This window comes from Antrostomus carolinensis, unplaced genomic scaffold (genome assembly GCF_000700745.2).
Source record: "Antrostomus carolinensis isolate BGI_N321 unplaced genomic scaffold, ASM70074v2 scaffold170, whole genome shotgun sequence".
Taxonomy (NCBI): Eukaryota; Metazoa; Chordata; class Aves; order Caprimulgiformes; family Caprimulgidae; genus Antrostomus; species Antrostomus carolinensis.
Window position 1 is genome coordinate 8,451 of NW_010288947.1, and position 27,145 is coordinate 35,595.

At 39.7% G+C, this 27,145-nt stretch overlaps 1 protein-coding gene across 1 annotated transcript in view; it reads left to right on the forward strand.

Moving 5' to 3' along the window:
* Window positions 1-3,717: 3,717 nt before the first annotated feature.
* The window catches only part of LOC104525176 (UV radiation resistance-associated gene protein-like), a gene marked incomplete at its 5' end in the record, with an annotated part of 34,552 nt that continues 11,124 nt past the window's right edge, over window positions 3,718-27,145 (forward strand). The window contains 2 exons of the mRNA XM_010168256.1: window positions 3,718-3,796; window positions 25,261-25,352. Of these exons, the coding sequence (XP_010166558.1) occupies window positions 3,718-3,796; window positions 25,261-25,352 (171 nt within the window). The remainder of the gene's footprint in view (window positions 3,797-25,260; window positions 25,353-27,145) is intronic.

Consider the following 27,145-nt stretch of genomic DNA (forward strand, 5'->3'; position numbering starts at 1 on the left):
GGCTGAGAAAGTTGGGGCTGTTCAGCCTGGAGAAGAGAAGGCTCCGGGGAGATCTTATAGCGGCCTCCCAGTACCTGAAGGGGGCCTACAAGAAAGCTGGGGAAGGACTTTTCATAAGGACAACTAATGACAGAACAAGGGGCAATGGGTTTAAGCTGAAAGAGGGGAGGTTTAGATGAGATATTAGGAAGAAGTTCTTCACTGTGAGGGTGGTCAGACACTGGAACAGGTTGCCCAAGGAAGTTGTGGATGTCCCCTCCCTGGAAGTGTTGAAGGCCAGGTTGGATGAGGCTTTGAGCAACCTGGTCTAGTGGAAGGTGTCCCTGCTGCTGGCAGGGGGGTTGGAACTGGGTGAGCTTTAAGGTCCCTTCCAATCCAAACCATTCTATGATCTTCAAGGCATATTGACCATCTGGTTAAAATCAGTCTGGTGTGCATTTTGGATCACTTTTATACATTGCTCTTCACCTTCCTAATTCTTATAGGAAGTTATTTAATTTCAACATCTTTGGCACAATTGTCATAGATCCTAATGCTGCCTTTCTATGTGCTTGTTACTCCCTTTGTCACTACTACTCCTTGTGCTTTTTTCCCAACACAGGCTTTTATCATTGCTGACATGTCAGATGTCTTCAGTGAAGCAAGAATAACCTTGAGTACAGTGGAAACACGAGGTGCAGAAACAATTATAAATGGGCTTAACCTGTTATCAGTTACTAAATGTTGTGTTTTTCCTGCATCGTTAATGTTCTCTGAACTAAGAATTTCATGAATCACTGCTAAAATTATTGCTGCTCTATGCCAGCTGAGCAGTGTGGTCTTTTGTGTACAGGAATAGAATATCTCCTGTAAACTCAGGGTTGTATTAGGGCTGTGTTTTAAGAAGTCTACACACTATTGACAAGTAATATTTCATAGTCATAAGATAAATATCAACGTGTTTTTACAAGGGCACACTTTGAACCTCACAGAGCAGAAGGTGATTTGTTCATAATTACTGCCTGCTGACATGGTAGGTGTATGGTTTCCTTACAGTGTGTAAGTATACTGCTCTGAGGAGGACCAGAGCTCAACTTCTGATTGTACTCAGAACAAGTTTCCTACTACTTGGTAACTTCTCTCAGGTGATTTCTTCTGGTGATTACACAGCAGACACCTGTGGCTTGTTTGTTTGGGGTTTTTTTTTCTTCTTTCCACTAAATTTATTACATTTATTCCTTTGAATTTGTCATCTTAGAGTAAGTATCTGTGTTCTGCTTTAAAGAAACATTTTTTATTATTTTTTTTTTCCAAACATATCGGCAAGAATGGAAACAGGGAAGGTACATGTTGGAGTAGAACGGGCAGGCGGATGCCATTTTGCATTTTATTGAGTGCTTTGTGATTATAAAAATACTAAAATAGTAGTTTTCAAGTGTATTTTTTTTTTTTTTTTTTCTGGGCAAGTATAACTAAAACCTTACACAGCAGACTTAACTTTTTGCAGTATGCCAAAGGGAGAGATTTAGCTTACGGTCGTGCTTTTCTAAGGAGCAAGCAAGAAGAATTTCGCATAGGGAGCCAACAGTTAAAGTTGCATTCAATTATATTCAACAAAGCACTATATAAAATGTCGTGGTTCCTTTTCCTTAAGTTTATTGCTTGTGACCAAGGCTTAATGGGCAAGCAAGATAACATGTAAAGAAAGAGACATAAAAGTTGGTAAGATTTTTCTCTGAGTCATAAATGTACATACACAAAGACATCCGCTGACATTTTTCCAGACTTTCATGTAAATGATTATGTTACAAAAGCTGACACGAGGATGTATGTAGTTCAGAGTCTTTCAAGATTAATTAGTGGAAGTTAGAGGAGAGAAATGTGAATATTAGCAAAGGGAGCAGTATCAACATGATAAACAGAAAAGCTTAATCTTTTACTACTTAAAAGAATGTGTGTGTGGGAGATGGTAGCGAATGCTGTAAAACAGATTTTATCCTCTTTTCTATAGTGGATGTATTGAAGAGCTCTGTGTCTAGTAATGGGAGTTCTATTATTAGTGACTTAATGAAATAGTATCTTCTAGTGAAACATGGCTTGTGTTCCTAATGGGGCTTTTATTGTCAAGCTTGAGTGCATTTGATTCTGTTAATTGTAATGATATGCTTTAAATCCTGCTCTAGTTGGGTAGTGTAATTGTAGATATCGAAATGAATTCCTAGTGATTTGTATTTTACACTTAGGATAAAGCGTCGTGGAATTTTTCTAGCATGTGTTCACTTTGAAAGGTTTTATTTTCTTGCATGGGGAACTAGTTGAATTTATAGATCTATTAAGCAAGGTGAGCTAGATATATACTATTTTCGATGATTTTTATATTCCTCAACTTGAAGTGACCTAGTGAGTTTGAAAGTAGCATAAAACTTGAAGCTGACGTCTTAATATTTGATCTGCTGTGATCATGACCTGTTCACCTTTAGCTTTAATGGCACTATATAATTCTCCTTAAAAGTTGCAAATGTACTCTACTGTTGGGCTGATTGATGATAAAATACACTCTGCGTAATCACTCCTCTAGAATGTGTGTTGTTTCTAGTAGATACTGATCTTCTATGTTTGTTATCTTATATTTGAGAGAGACTTTGGTTTCTGATGTAATGTGGGTTTTGTGCAGATAATACACTCAGCATCTTGATTAGGAGCTACAGAACATACAGATCTTGAAAAGGCAAAAAGCTCATTTCATGATGTAGTTCCCATAAACGTAAATTTTAGATTGTACTAAGATTATCGTATTGACCATGGTGACCTCCTAACCTCTGGTGGTAAGGAAGAGGAGAAAGACAATCCTAAGAAATGCAGTGTACAAATATTAAAACTGTTTATGAGAACTGCTTCACTTAAGCAAAGATTCCTAGAACATACGTATAAAATTATATTCTTTAATGCAGACTGTCAAAGAGTTTCACTACTTTAGGGACTAAAGTTTTGCTTCTCTCATCTCACACAGCAACTGAGAGCTAAGAGAGAAATGCTACTTTCTTATAAGCTATTTGCTACATCTAGGTATTTAAAATTGTGGAAAATGCTTTATTTATTAAAAAGGAAAAATAAACTTTAGGAATATAGTATTTGCAGAGGCTGTAGTTACCTTGAGCCTTTGGTACATATATGAAGCTTGTTGAAAGGAATCACTTGTACCTTCTTAGTGTTCTTCTGTGTGTTGGTCAACGACCCTTCAAATGTCTTCTGTGTGTGAAGAGATTTATGCTCTTTCAATCACAAAATAATAGTTTAATCAAAAGATAACCCCTTTCTTAAAAGATTATTTCTGTTTGGAAATGAAATGACCAAGTGCAAATGGCTGAATACAAAGGAATCTGGTGTTATGCTGTATGCTTCTTAAAACCTGCTTCACTTAGTAAAAGGAATCTTGCAGCACTGGGAGAGTCATAAAACATCTTTGCAAAACCTAAAATACATGAGAAAATGTAATTAATTAGCTGAATTTTGACATCAGTTTTTAAAAGGCAGATTGACTGGAGTTGCAGAGGGCTCCTAAGTACATCCTGTGGACAGAGTTCCTGGGAGAAGTCAGCAAGGGAGGCTTTTTAAATCTTCACCTTCTCAGAAAAGGAGTCTGTGGCTTTTTGAAGTTTACTTAAGCATCTGAATAATTTCACCTTAAATAATGTTTTTTTCTTCCCTTTTTTCTTTTTTTTTTTTGTTTTCCATCAGATTTCCTTTATATCCAAAGGGAGGGGAGAAGCTTCAGTTTGAATATGGAGTATATCTTCTCAACAAAAATATAGCACAGGTTAGTACACTAAGATTTTTTTTTTTAAATGAACATCTACCATCTGCTTAGTGTCAGTATCACATGAGTGTGCATCTACTGGCTTGTGATACTCATTTTTTTTATGGCACATCTGTGAACTAGTGGAAGTGTTCTTCAAATGATTGTCTTCACTTAGTGCTTTGTGCTCGAGTCTTTCTCTTGTGGTGCTTGGAGAAGGGCTTGTCAGCTAATAATGAATCTTTACCTTTTCAGATAAATACTATGAGTCTGTACACACTGTTTTGAAAATTCTAAATGTTTTCTGTTTTGTTTTGGTTAATTCTGTCATACTTGAAGATCCATGTGTATCATTCTCATTGCTGCTTTAATTTTGCTGTATTATTGCTTTAACTAGTATTTGACTACTGTACTTATGATAAGAAAACACAACCAGCTGGAAAATCTTGTCTTACCAATGCATGACTTTATAGTTTAAAAAAAAAAAAAAAGTGTCCTAATCATGTGTATTTACTTATTTTTAAAATCATCCTTTACACTGGCAAATGCATGAGAGTTTGAGTTTACAAACTTGTATTTGAGATGATAATACTACCTGCTGCTAAATGTTTGGTATGGAATTCGGAAAACATTCAAAAAGCTGCTCTGCAAAGGACCTGGGGAGGCCATTCAGGCTGTCGCCTAATCCTAGAGCAGGGTCAGCTGCTCTCCTGCCATCCCTGGTAGATGTTTGTGTAACTTTTCCTGAAGGAAAGCCTGTGATCTAAGTACTACTTGGTTCCAAAGCTTGACTGTCCCGGCCATTAAAGTCTTCCCTGACATCTAATCCAAATCTGTTTTGTTACTGTTTAACCACGTTTACTGCTGGGTCCTGCACTTGGGTCACAACAACCCCATGCAACGCTCCAGGCTTGGGGAAGAGTGGCTGGAAGAGGAGGTTGAGGGGAGACCTTCTCGCTCTCTGCAACTACCTGAAAGGAGGGTGTGGAGAGGTGGGAGTTGGTTTCATCTCCCAAGTAACAAGCAACAGGACAAGAGTAAACTGCTTCAGGTTGCCCTAGAGGATGTTTAGACTGGATATGAGGACAAACTTCTTCAGCACAAGGGTTGTCAAGCATTGGAACAGGCTCCCAGGGCAGTGGTGGAGTCACCATCCCTGAAGGTATTTAAAAGACATGTAGATGTGGTGCATAGGAACATGGGTTAGTCGAGGACTTGGCAGTGTTTGGTTCATGGTTGGACTCGATTATGTTTAAGATCTTTTCCAACCAAAACAGTTCTAAGATTCTATGATATAATAACTTATTTTAATAATCTACTAATTTAAGTCTCTTCTTCTTTGCAAACTTTTAGCATTGAAAGACAACTTCTCCTTTCTGAAGTGTTATGCCATGGATCGTGTCTCTTAACTTCTGAGCGTCTTTCTTGTCTCCTCCATCTGAATACACATCTTTCTTGAAGTGCAGTGCCCAAAGCTGGATATGCTGTGGAGCTGTTGCCTTCAAAACATTGAATAGGATGGGAAAAATGCTTCATGGGTCTTGTCATTTTTTTTTAATTTCATTATGTTCCGATAGGTTTGTACTCTTAACAGCCTAAACCAGTGGATTTTTTCATTCATTGCAACCAGCAATCCCAAATCTCTTCAACAAAATAGTCCATTATGAATTTTTGCAGGTGATTTGTTTAATTCATGTTTTGCATGCTGTACCTTGACTGTCCCTTAGATGCTCCATTTTCTTAATCGTGTCTCTGATTTGGTGACATACTTCTAGAAGATGGGGAAAGGTAGGTTGAGAAGTCAATCTCAGCTTTGTGCTGTCTGCATCTGAGCCTATTCTCTATCCAGCTCACCTAATTAAAATATTAAATAGAACTGAGGTAAAGCCTAGAGCCAAGTGGAGCTGCACTTCACTAACACTTCCATTTACAGCAGTGGACCATTGTTTAACTACACCCAAAGAGTACTCACTTGCTCTGTATTCATTCATACTTCATCAATATCCCATTTCCCCAACGTGCCCGTGAGCATATTACACCATAAACTGCCAAGAGATTTATTCATATTCCAACAGAAATATGACATTTCAGTTTCTAACCTGTTTGTAAGACTTGAAATTAGATTGGTCTGAAGGTTTTAGTATTGAAAAATATGATCTTTTTATGCTTAGTTATTTGGTTTGTTTTTCCAGTTCTTTCTTCCACCACTTTTTCCCCATTCCCCACCCCAAACTGAAGTATAAAGCTTCTGGATCTTTTTGTGTTGTTTGTTTTTTAAGCTTGGATTGCATTTACCATTTTCCAGACTTCTGGTATCTTGCCCATGCTTAGTGTATTTTGGAAGATAACCTCCAATGGCTCTGAAATTACTTAAAGGCTAAAATATCTTAAGATGAAGTTAATCAAGTCCTGCTAATCTTAGAAATTCACTTAACCGAGCTGTTAATATAACTTAGACTGTGACTCTTTGTTGCTGGTATTAATAATGGCAGCCAGCTGTTCACACTTGACTTTCAAAGGGAAGACTAGTGAGAGAGGAGATTAAATACTCTTTCCTTCAAATGCTTTGATAGCTTTCTCTCTCCATTACTATCACATCAATGCTTTCCTTAATCTCTACTTATGTAAATACATTAGTTCATCCTGTAACTTGTGAGTTGTGATGCTGCTTTGCTTTGCTTTTCAGCCCATTCATGGTTTTGTTCCTATTCTGGAGTTTGACGTTCAGTTCTGTGGTTGCAAGTGCTCTGTGCTTCTTTCTTGATTGAGATTATGAACTCTTCATTGAGCCCAAGTTGGTAGCCTTTCCATTATTTCTTGTAGTCTTGGTTAGTTGGCGCTTGTGCCTGTAGTGTGTCCTTGTGGCCAGGAAGGCCAACAGTATCCTGGGGGGCATTAAAAAGAGCGTGGCCAGCAGGTCAAGGGAGGTTCTCCTCCCCCTCTACTCTGCCCTGCTGAGGCCACATCTGGAGTGTTGTGTCCAGTTCTGGGCTCCCCAGTTCCAGAGGGACAGGGATCTTCTGGAGAGAGTCCAGCAGAGGCCACAGAGATGATGAGGGGCCTGGAACATCTCCCGTGTGAGGAGAGGCTGAGAGAGCTGGGACTGTTCAGCCTGGAGAAGAGCAGCCTGAGAGGGGATCTGATCAATGTCTATCAAGATCTGAAATGTGGTGACCAAATGGATGGGGCCGGGCTCTTCTGGGTGGTGCCCAGTGACAGGACAAGGGGCAATGGGCACAAACTGGAACACCAGAAGTTCCACACAAACTGAAGGAAAACCTTTGCTGTGAGGGTGCCGGAGCCCTGGGACAGGCTGCCCAGAGAGGGTGTGGAGTCTCCATCTCTGGAGATGTTCAAACCCACCTGGATGCAGCCCTGTACAACTTGTTGTAGGGAACCTGCTTTGTTAGGGGGGTTGGACTGGATGATCTCCTGAAGTCCCTTCCAACCCTTACAATTCTGTGATTCTGTGATCTTTCTGTATAGTAACTGTCACCACTTCACTTGTTTCCCTGTTTTTCTCTTTGCCTTGTTATCTCTGAGTTGTTACTGCTGTTGGACCTACTGAAATATCTCATTCTGATTTTGTTCTTGTCCTATTTCTAAAGGACTATGAAGAGTTGAACACATGATCACTTACCCATGTTGCCTTCCAAGTCCTTGCAGTTGGTTTCTGGAATCACTGGCGTGTGTTTAAACTCATAAAAGTAAATGAAGACTTTAGTTCATTTTTGTATAAAAAAAGTTTCCAAATTTACATGGGGTCAGTGGTGCTGGTAGAAGCCAGAGTAGTCGGTGGCCAAACTTTGAAGTGGTTTGTACAACACCAGTGGTTCACATGTTAATGCCTGAGATTGTATGCTGTTGAATATAAAAACATAATAAAAGTAAATCAGAATTTTTGGGAGGAGCTTCTACTTATTTAATCAGGAAGGTGTTACTGAAGTCCATGCAAACGGTTGTAGTCATCTTTGTTTTGATATCCTTGGTCAAATCCTGCAGCTTTTTATAGTTCTGCCAAGGGGAAGTGTTATTGTTGTGAAAGCAGAACAGGTAGATAACATGCAGAAATGTATCACAACAGTTCTATATTCAGGGGCTGACTTGATCTGAAAACATGAGATGGTTTTGAATCCTTTGTGTGTTCCTTTGGAGGCTGGAACTGTTGAATTTAAGTAGCTTTTAGAAGATCTTAAAGCTCCTTCAAGAAAAGCTTCCAGATGTATGTAGTTCATCTAAATGTGTGAAAATAATTTAAGTTTGGATGGAGAGTAAGCAGCTGCCTCTTCTTTATCTCTTGACCATCACAACCTGTGAGGGAATCCTTTTAAGGCCCAAATGTGTTGGCCTTAATTCAAGGAACCAGTCCTGCAAATTACTCTGTCATGAATAAATGCACATTGGTTACTTAATTCCCTCTGGCTGCTCTGAGACGATTGGAAGTGACTAGGAGGAGCAGTTCTGACTCTACTGGAGTGTTAAGAGGTTTGGTCTCCATCACCTTACTGGAATCATTCATGCAAGTCTTGATTTGATGACTGTGGGTTGAGAAACAAAGAGCACAGGAAAAACTTGTATCAACTTAAAGAAATACTTGAAAGGATTTGTATAAACTTCCCTGGTTTCACAGATTTTTATATTTTTTTGTTTTTTTCCCTTTCACAAGAAAGGGAAAAAAGAGAAATGTGAGTGAGGAAGAAGTGAGGCTAGATAGGTACTAAGTAAAATTACTGAAATAAAAACTCTTCTAGAGATAAAGTGGTACTGTTTTGTAAAACAGCGGGGTAATAACAACGAAAACCACATCTTGCACTCGGGAGAATTCAGCTGGAATTAGAAGCAGCTCAGCTCTAGCTTGATAGAGCATTTATTTGGAGAAACTTGCTTTGCTGTTACATTCCGAAGTCAAAACAATGTGTGTTAATTCCGAAGTTCGTAATAACTTCCATCTGTACGTGAGCACAAATTGTTTCAATCCCCGTATTTTGTATTTGTAAAATTGAATCCATCACGAAGTTCACAGAGTAGCTTTTTATGTTGGATAATATTAGGTAAGATCATAAATTTCCAGTTACAATTTCAGCTCTTTGACTCTATAACAAAAATACAAGTGTGTTCTTTCTTTTTCAAAGGGAAATTAATGACTTATGTCTAATAATATCAACAACAACAAAAAAATCCCACTCATTCCAGAGCATTGTCAAAGGTGAAGCACAAGACAGTTGCTAAAAATGGGAGTGAATTGCTCAGCTCTCAATAGCATTAGGCACTGGGAGATCGTTCAGTAGGTAGCTGGCCCCACAAACTCTGCAGCTGCTAAGTTAGGAATATGTGTGGAGTATTGGAGGAAGATGAGGACTTAGTAGGAGAATTAAATGAAGTCTTGCATTAGTTTTTATAGTAGAGGAGTTGAGATTACACTGTGAAAACCTCCTCTTACAGGGGATGAATATTAGGAACTCACTGAAGCATTGTGAGCAACCTGGTCTAGTGGAAGGTGTCCCTGCTGATTGCCGGGAGGTTGGAACTCGATGATTTTAAGGTCCCTTCCAACCCAAACCATTCTATGATTCTATGATCGGAGGAAGATGAGGACTTAGTAGGAAAAAGAAATGAACTCTTGCATTAGTTTTCGTAGTAGAGGAGTTGAGATTACACTGTGAAAACCTCCTGTTACAGTGGATGAATATTAGGAACTCACTGAAGTACTGTGAGATTTTTGGGGGTTTTTGGGGTTTTTTTGTGAGTGATAACCAAACACACAGCACGGGCAAGCCAGCATCTCTCGGAGAGCTCTCATCGCTCTGAAGGTATGACACATGGCACACAGCTCAGCCTGGGCACAGACACAGACCTTGCGAAGCTAAGATCTCACAAGTCCTTGAGCAGTGGTCTTGATGCTCCAGGTTTTTTTCCTCTCAGTTCTTTTTTTTTTTTTTTCTTTTAAACCTGAGAGTGTGGCAGGGTGAGAGTTTGGTGGCTTTGAGTTTCCAATCTCAGGCATGTAGAAAAATAAAACAACTTTATCGCTGCTTTACTGGCTGTTCTGCTGTATCTTTCCTGCATTCCCAGAGCCTTTGATTGCTTGGGCCTGACTTCAATGTGAGTTCTTCATTACACACGGAGAGATGATCTTATTAACCATGATTTTAGTGACCATTTTCTTGAGGTGAGTCTTTAATGAGCACAAATGCTCTCATTCCTGGAGAATATCTGGCCCAAAGTTGTATACAAGATAATATTACATGGTTCCTGTATTGGTCATTATTTCTAACCCATGCATGTGATGTGTAGCTGTTGAAGAGAAGATGACCATCTTGTTCTTGAAACTTTCAGTTCCTTTAGGTATTCAATAGGTTGTTTCTTGCATATCTAACAGTCATTATTCCTTACCCAGTTGCAAGATTTCTTGGAGAGGAAATAATTGCTTTATAGCTGTAGAGCTAGTTTCTTCTGCTCCCAGTCAGAAGGGGATTTACTGCAGCTATTTTCTTGTACACAGGACAATCAACTTATTTGCCCCTCGGAGTTTCAAGTGGTGATTTGGTATTTTGGTCAGCCACCAAAGGGGAGTGTAAGTTAATTTGTCTCTTGATCTTCTGGATTTCTTATTCTGAGTCTCAGTCCGTTTCCATATTGAACTATGATCAGTACAAGACCCCTTTGAGTCTTGTTGCTGCTCTGACCTTGGTCACTACCTCCATCTGGCTTTGGTGGATGTGGGCTCAGAAATGATGTGTCCTGTCCTTGCCTAAACTACTGGCTCTTGAAAGGAGACTTGCAAAACTGGATATCAAATGAATTTGGACTGTTCTATAGCTCTTTAATTCCCTAGGGCCAAACTAAGGAGTGAATGTGTCTAGTGTTCATAGAATCATAGAATGGTTAGGATTGGGAGGGACCTTAAAGCTCATCCAGTTCCAACCCCCCTGCCATCAGCAGGGACACCTTCCACTAGACCAGGTTGCTCAAAGCCTCATCCAGCCTGGCCACAAACACTTCCAGGGAGAGAGCATCTACAACTTCCTTGGGCAACCTGTTCCAGTGTCTGACCACCCTCACAGTGAAGAACTTCTTCCTAATATCTCATCTAACCCTCCCCTCTTTCAGCTTAAATCCATTTCCCCTTGTTCTGTCATTAACTGCCCTTATGAAAAGTCCTTCCCCAGCTTTCTTGTAGGCCCCCTTCAGGTACTGGGAGGCCGCTATGAGATCTCCCCGGAGCCTTCTCTTTTCCAGTGTTACCCCAGTTCATTGCTGAAGTTGGTCAGGGAGGCTCTGCAGTTGGTGTCAGTCAGAGCATACCTTCCCAGGTATCATTTTCAGGGTTTTGTGAAATCCTTTTGATTTGTTACACTGTAATAGTTAAGTTTTTTTTCTATTCAGGCTGAATACGCTCTCACAGTCAACTCACAAGGTGAGGATTCTCTTCTCATCCAGCCTTGATTTGTTTTGTCAGATGACTATCGAGTGATGTTAGACTGATAGTCTGTATTCATATTGGCATCATTTGCTCAGCCCTGGCCAAAGAATAGTTCTGCTTTCATCTGACAGTCATTAGCAACAGATGAACTTTGCTATTTGACACAAACAAAATCACTCAAACAACCTTTTGTCAGCTCCTCCACGGATGTTTGTTTTCACATCAGTGCACTAGAGATCCAAGCAAGGGACTTTGTGTCTAACCTTCCTTTCGTGTGTCTAGAGTAGCTGTGTCCACATGGTGGCAGACGACATTTACGTGCTTTAACCTACTAGAAATATTGATCAGCCAATGCTGCTCTCGTGGGAATGGTGCTTTTCATTTCAGTTACTTGTCTAATGCACGAGGTAAGTAACATTCCCAGAAGCAGAGAAGAAAATAAGAAAGACTTCTTGACGTGTTTTAGTTCTAATAGCTGCACGAAATAAAAGTTGAATGCTTATGTACTCGTGCCATATGTAAGAAACTCAACTGAAATTCAGCTCTTAAACACGAAATGAGGCAAGATGTTCAGTTCATGGCTCTATTAGACTATCTAACATGTGAGAAAATCAACTTTATAATAGAAACTATTAAACTTTTCCACGGGAAGCTGAACACGGCAGAAACGTTAGGACTAGAAATTTGTTTTGGCAATAAACACTCCCGAGCAGAAGTGTCTTTAAGAGTTCTGTGGGTATCGGTGTAGATGCAGTGGTTATGAACCTTTGAGTGTAAGATACTGTGACTTGCACACTACATCTTTTACGAGGCCCCTAAACTAAGATCATAAAACGTACAGTTCAGAAAGAATGCACTGTCTGAATTTGTGGCCAATTTAACTGCACGGGGAAAAGTGTTCATGAAAGAGCACAGGTTGAAGCCAGAGCTGAGTCCTCATCTTGTAAAGTGCCAAGCATTAATTTTAATGTTAAAAGGAAGGGACTGCACCTGAAAAACCACAAAGTACCTTCTCCAGCTGCATAGAGCCAAAAGCTTTCAGGAGAAGTTTCATTCCTGAAAGTCTCTTAGGGTAGCAGTGGGCTGATACCTAGCCAGATCATTTTGAATTGGGGAATTTACATGTTTTTTGCAAACTTGTTGGAGAGCTTTCATTTTTTTTTTTTTTCCCTTTTTTTGTCCTCTTTCCTATCACCCATGCCAAGATAACATAGGTTGAAATGAGACTGGATTAGCTGTAACAACAGTCACCCTTTCATTGAGATGAAAGCCTGCCTGTCCTTGGCCATAGGCAATCTGCACTGATCAGCAAAGGCCAATGTTAACTTGCAGAGGAGCAGATCTTGGCTCTCCAACCTGTGCTGATCACCACACCTGCAGCTTGAGTCCAGGCAGTGCTGGAGGCTGTGCTTCTTGCTTGGGTTGCAGAGGAGTACGGAGCAGATCGTAGAATCATAGAATGCTGTGAGTTGGAAGGACCCACAAGGATGATGGAGTCCAACTCCTGTCCCTGCACAGGACAATCCCAACATTCACACCATGTCCCTGAGGGCCTTGGCCAAATGCTGCTGGAATCTTGTCAGGCTTGGTGCCATGAGCACCTCCCTGGGGAGCCTGTTCCAGTGCTCCACCACCCTCTGCCTCAAGAACCTTTTCCTCATGGCCAACCTCACCCTCCCCTGCCACATCTTCCTGCCATTTCCTCTGCTCCTGGCATTCGTTGGTGGCCAGAGAGAAGAGATCAGCGCCTGCCCCTCCTCTTCCCCTTGGGAGGAAGTTCTAGACTGTGATGAGATCTCCTCTCAGTCTCCTCTTCTCCAGGCTGAACAAACCAAGTGACTTCAGCCTCTCCTCATATGACTTCTCAGCTAAGCCTTTCACCAATTTTGTGTCCCTCCTCTGGACACTCTCCAGGAGCTTTAGATCCTTTTTACACTGTGGTGCCCAGAAATACCCCCAGTGCTGGAGGTGAGGCCACCCCAGTGCAGAGCAGAGCAGGACAATCCCCTCCCTCAGCCGGCTCTTAATCCAGTGCTTGATGCACCCAGGACACGGCTGATGAGATGAGATGAACAACGTGGTGGGATGGAACAGGAGAGGTGGCACCACCAGCTGTGCCTAGACTCACTTCTCCAAAATAATTTTGGGGACCACCTGCTGCAAGCATGCTCTGTGTGTTAGGTCACTTGTGTGCTGTGTAGCTGTCATCATCTCTGTGCCGTAACTCTTCAGGTTTGGGGTTTTTTTAAAAAGAAAATTAGTATGTGTTTAAAATATACCCCAAATTTAGTAATCAAAAAGCAAATGGATGCCTATATCAGTTAAGCTGATATAAACACATGTGATTTGTGAAGTTAAACTGCTTGGTAATGTATATATAAGCACTACATTTTGAAACTGAAAGAGATAGGGAAGTGGGAAGTCTGTTATCAAACCATGGCACAATATTGTTAGTGTAAGAAAAAAGATGTAGTGTAGAATTTTTCCTAATGAGCAGGATGTGTGCTCTGGAGACAAAGCTTGGCTTTCAGATATAAAATGTTACCACCTGTGAAATTCACAGACCTCATTTTTGAGCCTCTTTCTTCCTTCAGGAGCCTTTCTCACTTTCTGCTATGTTGCCATCTCTTAATGGGAAAAAAAAAATCATGCTAAAATGCATATAATTTTATTATATTGTGTGATATATATTAAATATCATTATATAGTAAATATAATTTATTATATTATTTGAAACCTCACTTGCTTTAATGCACAAAAATTACTCTTATCTGTCATTAACAAACAAATGACAAGCTGTGACTTTTTTTTTTTGCTGAGCTTCTATTATTTTCACTTCTCCATCCACCCATATCCTTTGTTCTTCTGTTTTATAGTTTAATATATATGTTTTGTGCTACATGAGGCAGGATTTGTCTCATACTTCTATGCCTAGCGTTTGGCACATCAGGGCACAAATCCTGTTTTGAAATCTTTGGGTATGACAGCTGCTTAATGATCCATAAATGCCTTTCAGGTTTATTATATATTGTGGTTGAAGTTTAAAGCAAGTTGTTCTCCAGCAAAAGGAATAAAAGTGTCTGATATATATCGACTCATTTCCTTTTTGATCAGTCTAGAATGCTTGGAAATCCAGAGCTTTAAAGTATTTTGTTTTTCAAGAGACTTGAAATACTAAAGGGAATATTGTATCTTTTTCTGCTGGCTTTGTGCATGATTCATGTGAATATTGCTCGAGTTAATATTGTATAAACAGAAAAAAAAAGAAGCTCTTGTTCAATTTAGCAAATAGAAGTTGCTAGTTGTTTTCAGGAAGGTCATTGTTGAATATATGTTAGTTTAACGCTCCCTGACCTCAGCTTTTCAGTTTGAAATATGTTCCATCATAAGAGAAATTAATTCCATTGTGGAGCTGTCTTGGTGCCATTTGGTGTTCGCTGAATGATTCTGTTATTCTGATAGGAAGCAAGTCTTCCACAGGTTAAACTATTGATTCTGTACTCAGGAAGTTGTGGATGCTCCTCCCTGGAAGTGTTTGTGGCCAGGCTGGATGAGGCTTTGAGCAACCTGGTCTAGTGGAAGATGTCCCTGCTGCTGGCAGGGGGGTTGGAACTGGATGATCTTTAAGGTCCCTTCCAACCCAAACCATTCTGTGATTCTACTCCTTGAAATGAGAGGTTTTTCTCATTTGATTCAAACTCTAGTCTTTTTTAGAAGTCAATCTCCATTGCTCACTAAAAGTTGTGTAATGGATACCTGAGAAGTGTTTCAGCTTAGGTGAAATATGGGGCTGGGAGCTGAGAATCCCCAAGTTCTTCCTGTGTTTCAGCTCTGTGGCATGGGCTGAATCACTTGCTCTTTGAGTAATGCTTTCTCAAAGCAAGAACCTTTTTCTCTTGAAGGAGGCAGTTTCATAAATCTGGATGAACCCTTTAGAAAAACTACCAGAAGCTCAATTTTACCCCTTTTTAAACAAGGGTTTTCCCAACGTAGCATGAAAGAACCAAGAGCTGAAAGACTTTGTGTTTGCACTATCTAATGGAGTGTGTTGTTCACGTACACTGAAATAATTCTGCAGGTTCCTTTCCTGCAACATCTTAAGGTACAAAGTAAAGCTGGACTGATGCTAAATGGGAAAATTGCCAGGTTTTGGAGTGGATTTATCAAAATATGAAGGTAAGGAATAAATGTAAGAGTGAATAGGACTATATGCAAATTTCCAAAAGCTTATTTGGAAACTTTATTATATTGCTTTGAATTGTCATTAAGCAATCATAGAATGGTTTGGGAAGGGATCTCTCAAGGCCGTCTAGTCCAAACTCCCTGCAGTGAGCAGGGACATCTTCTACTAGATCAGGTTGCTCAGAGCCCTGTCCAACCTGACCCTGAATGTTTCCAGGGATGGGGCTTCTACCACCTCTCTGGGCAACCTGTGCCAGTGTTTCACCATTCTCATAGTAAAAAAATTTCTTCCTTACATCTAGTCCAAAACCTCATTGCTGGCAGAGAGAGATTGCAAGGTTTGGGTGTGGATGTTCATCTGCCACCTGAGCTGATGGGATAGCCCTGGTACAGCCATACAACCTTTCATCCTGGCTGATGAGTTTGAGCTCTGTGCTACAGTCGCTCTTGATTTCCAACCAGGGCAAGGTGAGTGAATTCACTGCACTCCTGAGACTGTTGCCCTTTTGGTGTCTGTAGGTTAAAAAGCAAGTTTCAGATGTTCTCGTGCCCCACAAAATTACACTTGGGGAGCTAAATGCATAAAGAAAACGTCGTGTTTAAGATGTAGGTACAAAATGTTGCTTGTCTTTCTCCTTTTGATTTTGCACATCTGACCTTTTGTTCCCTGCCTGATGTAATGATTTTTTTTTTTTTTTTTAAATACAAAAGTTCAGGATGAATGAGGTCATAGGATGTAAGTGTGCCCATGTCTTATAATCCAATAAACATCACTTTGTGATACTGAGGTGTTTGAAGAATTTCTGACCTGAACCTGGAAAGGTCAAGCTGTAGAGTTTCATCTCATCAAGATCTAATGCAGCAAGACTACAGCTGAACGATAAACATGGTTTTAGTTATTGGGATGCTTCAGCAGGGAAAAGGGAAAGCTTTTCTGAGGCCAGTAACTGCTCTATCTTCTAAATTGTTTGGGGTTGTTTTTAATGTTCTTTCTGTAAAATGCTCATGGTATATGAGAGGCACCTTTATGGGCAAGGGGGCCCTTATATGTTATTTTTATAACAACCCCACTAACAACCAAATTTTACAGGAATGGTTTACATATAAAAACTCTTTCCCCCAGTCTATCTTTGACAATGGTTTCCCATATCCTTACTGGGACACCAGGCTCAAACCATGAAGGCTAATATTTGAGACCTCTCTGGAGGGGTATTGTGTTTACTCTCAGGAAGGGTTTCAAGAATACAAGCGAGAGAGTCGTGGAGGAAATGCGGCTTTTGGCTCATCTAAATGTTTAGTTCTACAGTGTGTTCTGCATGTACTCAAACACGTACTCCTATTTCCTTATTTTCTTGTGGTCTAGCTCCAATAAACACTCTTGCTGTGAAACCAAAATCCAGTATTAAATATTGCCTATTATCACATTTCAGTTTTAAAAATTAGAAGAAAACGACTTCATAAATGTTTGGCAGGATATTACACATTGCTGAGCGTTAGCATCCAGGCTGCTGCTGTGTTTGAATAATGATCAGACTTTATATTTTGGTGGATGTAAAGGAAACAGGCAGCTTAATGTAATTCTAAAGCAAATCCAAGAAGGTAGAAGGGAATTAAATCTGTTATCAGATGAGAATATAGTTTCCCTGGTCACTGCTGAATCACTCATGTGCTTCGATTTCATGCATTAATTTCCTCTGCTTTTCAGATGGAAGTGCATTAAAATTCTCCAGGCTGAGAGGAGAGGAAAGGAGACAGGCTGTTCTTGGGGTAGCAACAACCGGCAGGTGAGAAAAAGTTAGGAATGTGATGCAGTTTGTAAGAACTGAATCAGAGCTCCATGCTGACCTAAAGTGTGCAGAGAAGGTCCAGAGGAACCTGATGATGTTCAAGAAGGGCAAGTGTAGGGTACTGCACTTGGGGAGGAATAACCCCAGGCACCAGGACAGGTTGGGGTTTGACCTGCTGAAAGCAGCCCTGCAGAGAAGGAGCTGGGATGCTGGTGGTTGGCCAGTTGCCCATGAGCCAGCAGTGTGTCCTTGTGACCAAGAAGGCCAATGGTCTACTGTGGTGCATTTAGAAGAGTGTGACCAGCAGGTTGAGGGAGGTTCTCCTCCCCCTCTACTCTGCCCTGGTGAGGCCACATCTGGAGTATTGTGTCCAGTTCTGGGCTCCCCACTTCAAGGGAGAGAGGGATCTTCTGGAGAGAGTCCAGCGGAGGCCACAGAGATGATGAGGGGCCTGGAGCATCTCCCGTGTGAGGAGAGGCTGAGAGAGCTGGGACTGTTCAGCCTGGAGAAGAGCAGCCTGAGAGGGGATCTGATCAATGTCTATCAAGATCTGAACTGTGGGGGCCAAATGGATGGGGCTGGGCTCTTCTGGGTGGTGCCCAGTGACAGGACAAGGGACAATGGGCACAAACTGGGACACCAGAAGTTTCGGACAAAACTGAAGGAAGAAGTTCTTTGCTGTGAGGGTGCCGGAGCCCTGGGACAGGCTGCCCAGAGAGGGTGTGGAGTCTCCATCTCTGGAGATGTTCCAAACCCACCTGGACACTTTCCTGTGCAACCTGGTTTAGGGAACCTGCTTTGGCAGGGGGGTTGGACTGAATGATCTCCTGAGGTCCCTTCCAACCCCACCATCCTGTGTTTCTGTGCAGACACTTAGCCATCACATAGAGATAAACATTTCCTAACTTTACCATTCACTGTCTTGGACCAGTGACTTTGCAGCATCATGACTGTTAGTTATCACTGGTACAGATCAAAGTAAAAAAAAAGAGGACAGTATTTTATTGACAGCAGCCTCTACCTTGTAAATGGTGGAGGGGAAATCAGGCTAGTTTAGACTAAGCATGTTTTAAAAATAACAGTGTGATTGTTAGCAGCCTTTGAAGGGACAGCATGAAATGGAGTTGTTATCTCCTGTTACTGCTTTGATTGCTGTTTGTATGCCTTATTTGTTATTGCTAAATCCAAATTGTGATGGGAGACCTTTAAGATGGTTTTAATGAAGGCTTTTTTCAAGCACGCTGGGTCAGCTTGAGGAACTTTAAAGCGTGTGCCCAATGGATTAATGAAGGACATGGGTCTTCAAGGCTGTTGATGTAACTTGTTTTTCTTGTTCGTTTCGTACTCTTAGAAGAATTGCAAAGTAAACGTCTGCTTTTCAGGGTGGACCTCTGAACAGAGTTGAAATCCATTTGGGAGAGGGAGGCAGGTGTTGGCATTTCAAGATACAAGTCAGCATTTCCATAAAAAGAGCTGCGTTTTCGAGCACTTCCTCTTGTTTGGATGAGGGCTGTGGCAATCTTCTATTTGCTCCTTCTGAAAGCAAGATTGAGGACTTAAAAACTTGTTAGAATCGCAGTACTTGCTGTGTTGTTTTATTTTCTTCTCCAACTTCCCCAAGTTTAAAAAAAAAAAATAAAAAACCAACTTACTTAGATTTACTTCCAAACTGTGATAGATGTATACTGACAGTTTTTTAAATATGGCAAATAAAAATGAGTCTCAAGTGTTCAGTTTTGAGATACACTATCTAAAGAGTTAATTGATACCACAATGTGTTTCACTAATGTTGTAGCTTAAGGGTTTTTCAGGAAACCCACAGAGCTGTTCAGAGCGAGAACAACTAGCTAGATTTAATAAAACAAAGGCAAGCAACGTGTTAAGAGTGCAAATAATCGAAAATGTTATAATTTCCCCCAAAAGGTATAAACACACACAACTGTTTATATAGCAGCAGGCATTATTTCACTGATCCCCCAAGGTTGTTTATATAGCAACAGGCATTATAACAACACTTTCTGTTTTCATTATTGCAGTGCTTAGTCATCTGAATCCCAGCCAGTGCTCCTTCATACTCTGAAAAGTCATCCAGGATCTTGTAAAACAATTAACTATGTCATTTTATTAAAACTTGCATTTTATATTTGTGTCCCAGCATTTGACATCTTCTGAAAACCTTCTGTAAATGCTTGGCTTCTAACCAGCACTGCAAACTTGATTGAAAGAACACTTCTGCTTCTATTTTTGTTTGTGGGTTTTCACATTTGTGGAGCAGATGCCCTTTTTCAATGCTTGATACTATCAAGAAAAACTCCTCATTTAACTGAAAATAATTCAAAATTACTCTTGACTTCCTTAACAGTACATGGGCTTGCAGAGTGTTACAGTGAGTTGGGTCCACTTCTTGTGTAGATACAGACGGTGCTGCAACATCAAGGACCAGTTGTCTGCAGTAGAGACTAAGGGAAGTGCAAAAATGCTGGAGGTTTCAGTGTAGACTCGAGTATTGTATGTAAACATGTACTGAAATGGTTGGTATGTTGAACTTTATTAATATAGTCTTGAGCTGTAAGACTGCTTCCACATGTCTTAGAAGATGAATGTGGCTGGGGAAACAATATGGTAAATGATGAACAGATGAGTTCAGAATTAGAGTCATTCTACCCTCCCCCCCTCAAAAAAAAAAGGATATTCCAGTCAAGATACTCTGTGGTTTCTAGATGGAAATAAATATATGTGCTTGTATACCATTAATCATTAAATACTGTTGCAGGAATTAGTAGAGGAAATGGGCTATTCTTCTTTGCACGTAAATGCAGGATATCGTTATTTTTCTTAAGAGGCAGCCCCTTAGTGGCAAACAGTCTAATTGTGATCTTGTGTGTAATCTGATATTACCCAGAAACAGAGAGACAGCTAAATAGTTGTCCAAGGTTGCCCAAGGAAGTAGGTTGCCCGAGGAAGTTGTAGATGGCCTCTCCCTGGAAGTGTTGAAGGCCAGGCTGGATGAGGCTTTGAGCAACGTGGTCTAGTGGAAGGTGTCCCTGCTGCTGGCAGGGGGGTTGGAACTGGATGAGCTTTAAGGTCCCTTCCAATCCAAACCATTCTATGATTCTATAGTTACTTTTTAAGCTTATTTGAAAAACTTCAACAGTTGTAGTGCTTCTTATCTTATGGACTTCATAGGTGAGTAACTGAACCTTTGTAGGTTTGTATTTTAATAAGTTAACAAATGAGGTAGCTACACTTGTCATGATTAATGTTTTATCATAGAACTGTTTCCTTTAGGAAGGTGATAAGCTTTTATGTTGTCTGACATGATTTTAATGAAGTATAACAGTCTAGTTGACAAAATAAATGACTTGGAAGATACTTTGATGGCAGGAGTGGTTTAGAGATGCTCAGGGTGGAACTGATTGACTGCTGAGGACAGACAGCTTCCAGTAGATGTTCAAACTGTTGCACAAAAGGAAATGCAGGTAGAAACTGGAACAACTGAATTTTATTTTAATTATTTTTTTTCCTCTTCCTAAAGAATCTAAAGCAATTATGCCCAACTTGTTATGAGTTAACTTTAATTTATTTGTCACGCTTCACCTACAGCAAATACCGTGGTTGTTAGCTGGAACAATTTTCTTAGTGGTTGATGAAAATTAAGTGTTTATACATTTTATTAAAAAGCTAATGGAAATTTTAAGAATAAATTACCTTTCAGTCTGAGAACTGTTGTTTTAAACACGGCTGATTTCAAGTTTTATGGTTTTCTATGACGTTGGAATAAATAGCAAGTATAATAGGAAATACCCACTAGTATGATAGGCTGTTCTTCTAAAGGCATAGAGTTCACCTTAATATAAATTTAATCTCTCTCTTCTTCAGATTCTTCTGTACAAGTACTTCCTGAAATTGTCTTGGGATAAACAAACAAAAAAACCCCCTCAGATTTGTACAAGAACAGTCTAGGCAGTTACCTACTGACAGTCACAAATACTGTCTATCCTCTTTTCAAAGTCTTTTCATAATGCTGAAATTCTTAAGTTTATCACACTGGATTTGTAGAGTTTTGGGGATAGAAGTTTTCTGAGAAAAGAATCAACTTGGATGAAGTTGTTTTAGATTTGTTTTCTAAAAGCTTGTAAAAACATGAATATGATGGGTTTTTTTTCCCCCCAATTACAGTTTACTCAACACTTCTTTACATCTCTAATTAACTAATTTGGAATGGGCAGTTAACACAGAAGCCAGAGCAACAAAGTACAATAAAATGTTGAAACTTTCTCTTTTTGAGAGGAATAAAAGGAATAAATCTGTGTAATTAAAATAAATTTAAATGTGATTTTTTTTTTCTGCCCCCTCAAATATCAGGACCCTTAAATTCTTCTCTCTTGAACTGTTCATAAAATATGATATATCTTATCTGCTACTTCTTGTTTCTGTGGAGTAAGTGTTGCTAGTAACTGGTGTGAGAGCAGACTCTGACTCCTGCCTGAAGTGTTTGATGTCTTCACCTTATTTGTTTCCAAGTTCATGTTTACTACGTGTTTTTGTTCAATCGAGTAACACTTCACACAGCACTTGGGAAAACAAAGCTGTATATAGGAGCTAGATATTAGTAAGGAAATAGCAATTAATATTTTATGACTTAAACATCATTAATGATTTACTCACAGTCCCATGGAGAATAAGACGGTCATAAATGTGAACAGGAATCTTGGACACTTGTTCACTCAAATTAAAACAGGCACGTTTTCTTTGGATGGCCAGGTCTGTAATATCCTGAAGGAACAATCTAATTTGGAAATAAAATGCTGCTTTTGCAAATGATACTTGGTTCCTTTGGCAACTTAGTGTGAGGCGGCTGGACATGGGTGATGTTTAATAGCAGCAATTGGAACGTGAACTCAAGTTTCTTAGGAGAATCACCACAGCACAGTCACCTCTTTCTGCTGTTGTTTTCCTACTCAGACGTCACGTTTCGCTGCTCTCCTTCTTGCCTCTTTGCTCTTTACATCTTCCATAATGCTAAGCTCTGTCTTTAAGATCTTTTAAACTCTCATAGGCAAAGCAGCTGTCTCTTCCCTACGTTCTTCTCTTTTTTTAAAATGGATTTTGATGTTAAAGGGTGCTTGTGTGAATCCTACTGTAACAGGTCACAGGTGATGTTTATAACTGTTGTTCAATGTCTCACTATTTATTGGATGAGGTGGAGTAACTGTCCCTGTATGTGCGGTGTTGGCCGTTAAAAAATAATAAACTTAAGGAAGGGTGTATAAGAAATGCTTTATGGTTTGGGGAGAAGAACAGTCTTTACTAATGATGCATCATTGGCAGAGAGTAGGAGCAGGAGGAAGAGGAGTTCTGCTCTCAAGTAACAGCCAAATCTTATTTTTTCTCACTCCACGCTCCTGTTTGTTGTGTGCTGTACGTGTAGTGGGTTCTACAGAGGAGGAGGCCACAAGGATGCTCCAAGGGCTGGAGAACATCTACGAGGACAGGCTGAGAGAGTTGGGGCTGTTCAGCCTGGAGAAGAGAAGGCTCCGGGGAGACCTTCTAGCGGCCTTCCAATAACTGAAGGGGGCCTACAAGAAAGCTGGGGAGGGACTTTGTCCAAGGGCAGGGAGTGACAGAACAAGGGCTGATGACTTGAAAGTGTCAGAGGGGAGATGGAGCTGAGATGTGAGGAAGAAATTCTTTGGTGTGAGGGTGGTGAGCCAGTGTCCCAGGTTATCCAGAGAAGCTGTGGCTGCTCCTCCCTGGAAGTGTTTGTGGCCAGGCTGGATGAGGCTTTGAGAAACCTGGTCTAGTGGAAGGTGTCCCTGCTGCTGGCAGGGGGGTTGGAACTGGATGATCTTTAGGGTCCTTTCCAACCCAAACCATTCCATGATTCTATCATTCAGTAGAATTAGAGGGATTTCATTTTGAGGGATATGTGATACTACTGCAGACCACTGTGAAGTAGGAGTTGATGGTCTTAGATGGACTTGATGATCTTAGAGGTCTTTTCCAACCTTAATTATTCTTGTTGCATTAACAGGGAAATAATTTTGGAAACCTGGAAACTGACTAGCAGCATGGTTCTGATGCTTCAACTTTTTTTTATTATTATTTTTTCTGTCACTAGATGAGTGTTTCAACAACTTCTGGGATTACTTGTTTCATAAATACATCGTCTACATCAAATACAGACACATAAGGCAATATTGCTTTGGTTTTAACCTATTACAAAGCTAAAATAATGCAGTGTATAAAATGAAATCATGTTGTTTTGTTGTTTTGGGCTTTTTTTTTCCCCCTAGAAGTTTCACAAAACTGACATCCTAAGTTTATTTACTGCATATCTCTACAATTTGCAATATGAAAATGTATTTTAACAGAAATTGGGTTTGCTCATATTTTGATGCAAGGGTCTCACATGGATTCCTCTGATCTCAGCTATTGGAAATAGAGAGATCCCTTAATCCAATTTTTTTTTCATGCTCTGAAACCTTAGAATTTAAGGATAAAATAAAAGAATAGAATACCCCTATAAAAAGGGATATTCTATGAACATTTGATTGTAGGAGGAGGAACAAACATAATGTTTTTGATATATATATTTTTTTCTTTTTTATTTCTTTTGCCCCAGGCTTGTTCTTTGGTTAACCAAATCCACTGTAATCCCATCAGGAGAATGTGCTGATCATTTAGTAATTTATATTGTATGGTTGTCTTTAATCCAGGTTCTGTCATTGTAGCAGAAGATACAAATCCAAGCCCACCATATGACTTGACTGTGTCCATATGGAAATAATAAACCATGTAATAAATGGTTTCTTGTTGTACAATGCAGTACTGAGGATGATTTTCTTCCAAAGCAATTTTTCTTTCTAAAACTCAGACAAACATAGAAATCATTCCTAATTTCAAGAGTCTTTTTCTGTGGAAAAAAAATATTGGTCCATTTTGGGAGAAGTCAGAAATCTTTCTAATTTAGAGGATGCTTGTTTACACCTTATTTTTCATGAATTATGGAAACAGGTGTGTAATTCTGAAAAACATGTTTTAACTTTGAGTGGGATTGTTCCATGTTTCAGCAAGTAGCTCTACCACTATCAGCTTTGTGTAGTTACTGTATGTGTTTATTGGAGGCCAGCTGTGACTTCTAGAGGCTCTTCACACTTGTTGAGAGCTGCATATCAGGTTGATACTGCTTCATTCTGATAGGAATAGATAGGAATTTAGGGATTATATATATATATATTTTTTTTTTTTCATATTTTAACCACATGAGGGTAAAGTTTCCTTGAAATTTTGAGATTGAAACTTGACAGAAAGACTGTTTTCCTTCCATGTGCTGTTTTCTTCAGAGGTATTTTTAGTTTGAGGACTTCTTAAATAAATAGTTTATAATTACCAGCAGTTGCAGTTGTGCCATGTGCACTTCATTTGATAATCTGAGGGTAAAAACAAATCAGTGTATTGAATCTTTTCCTCTCTATTTGCACCCATGTAGGAGTTAATACTTGGACTAAAGTCAGTCAATGTTTGAAGCTTTGCTCTTAACTACATGGCATTGTATTTTAATGCTGGGTTTAATTATGAGAATAATAGCAGCAGTTTAAATGTTGATGTAAACACAGATTTAGCTCAGTTGTGTGACAGTATGTATATTTATGAGATGATATTTCTGTAATAATTCCACAATTTCTTCCAGTGTATATTGATACACCCAGGATAACGGATGACTCTTGCACACAAATAAATGTTTTCAATCAGTGAATGCAGGATGTTGTGTTGAAATTTAGTTTATTCATTTAATGGCTGTATTTTTATTAAGCTGTGAGCTTGCTCTCCTGTTACAGATAGGAAATAGAAAAAGTGCAATGAGGTTCTACAGTCAGGTTGAGTGATTATTTTGTCCCTGTTCTTGGGTGGCTTTTGCTAATGTGAGGTTATGAGTATTAAATGGAACATTTCCTTAAGGGGAATAGGTCTCTTGGAGTGGCTTGATTATCCTAAACTTCCTTTGAAAACCTAGTAAATTAACTGGCCATAATGTTACATTAATTTGGAAAGTTGTGCTAATTTTATTGGGTTTTTTTCTGTTCTTGTAGCTTAGATATCAACATGGGCTGAGTACTCCAGATCTAAGGCAAACTCTTCCTAACCTGAAAAACTTCATGGAGCTTGGACTAATGGTTAGATGGTGAGTATTTTTTTTTTTTTTGTAATTAAAAGGAGGTGGATGCTACAAAAAATTTAGCTGTAAAATTTTTTAATAAACAAGCAGCTCTTCTTCACAAGACTTGAGCATACTTGGTGAAGATGAGAGAGAGCTGGGGCTGTTCAGCCTGGAGAAGAGAAGGCTTCAGGGAGATCTTATAGCGGCCTCCCAGTACCTGAAGGGGCCCTGCAAGAAAGCTGGGGAGGGACTGTTTTACAAGGGCAGGTAGTTATAGAACAAGGGGTCATGGCTTGAAAGTGAAAGGAGAGAGATTGAGATTAGCCATTAGGAAGAAATTCTTTGATGTGAGGGTGGTGAGATACTGGCCCAGGTTTCCCAGAGAAGCTGTGACTTCTCCTCCCTGAAAATATTGAAATATTGAATGTTACTAAGCTCTAGAAGTCTTTTATTTTATTTATTTATTTAAATAAAAAAATAAATAAAATATTTATTTATTTTCTCCTGCACTATGCAGAACATGGGAAGAACAACACCTCAGTTTCAGGGACTTATGTGATCACACATCCTTTTCTGCAAAAACAAAGCAAGCTTTTTGTTATTGCTCCATTTGAAAAATTTTAAGAGCAGACTTGAAACAGGGTTAGTGTCTTAGAGTAGCACAGCTCAATATCAGACCTTTGGGATGAAAATTCTACTTCAGTGGGTAACAGTGATGAAAATCCTATGGGACGTCATCATGCCACAGCTCTTACCAGCCCTTATTTCGGTGTCACTCTTTACCTTTGTTGTCTTTCATTCCTTGCACAGAAATGCTGATCCATGTGAACTCTAAGCTAGTGTCGAAATCACTTGATTTTGGGAGGAGAGTCTTGGCAAAGGAGAACAAATACAGGAGCAGATAAAAAGGTCATCTTTGAGTAGTACTGTAAAAAGTGTTGCCTGATGGAAATTCAACTCGGCCAACAAAACAGTGGGAGTAAACAGGCCCTGAGAAAAGGAAGCTCAGTCCCTTGTGCAGTTTTAGTCTGTCAGTAATTTCAAGCACAGCTGAAAAGATTCTCCCTGCTTTCCTTCTTATCCTCTAGCAGGATGCCTAAAGAAAAGCTTTTTCTTCATTGGGAAAATATTACCGTGATTTTTCATGGAGTATCTGTCACTGTGATGTAAAAATCCTAAGATGATGTGTGGTCCTCTAAGCAAATCTGAAAATGAAGGGCCAAAATACCTCAGCTGTGACTTCTGTAGCACTTGTGTGTACTCATCAGTAGAGTGGGAGGGGTAGAGGTCCTGGATGTCTCCTTCAGTCTTGAATAAATAGAGGTGGATGAGTCTGGGATGTGTTAAATTGGAGTCGTTTTCAAAGCGTAGGTATCTCTTCTTCCCTTCTGGTGGGTGCTGGCTTTGAGGAGATAACAGAAGCTTTAGTTATGTCTTAAAGGTTTTGCCATCATATAACCAGGGTTTTTTTTTTCCTATAGGTGATACACAGTCATTAGCAAGACAAAATACATTTTTTGGCTGGATAATATTTCAAAACATACAGGAATATTAAACATAGTTCTCCGGGAGTATCACATTCCCTCTTTCCCCCCCCATGAATGTCTGTGCCTCATTTCCTTCTCACCTCCAAAACTTATATGAATGGTTGTTCATTTTTAACTTTTTTTTTTTTTAAGGCTAATGATTCTAAACAATGCTTCTTAGTACTTTCTAATAATATAAATGGAAATGAGGCTTTACAGGGAGTCTAGCTCAAGGGGAAAACTGGCTAGACTTTCATAATTGGGCATCTCAGTTGAGCACATACATAGCAG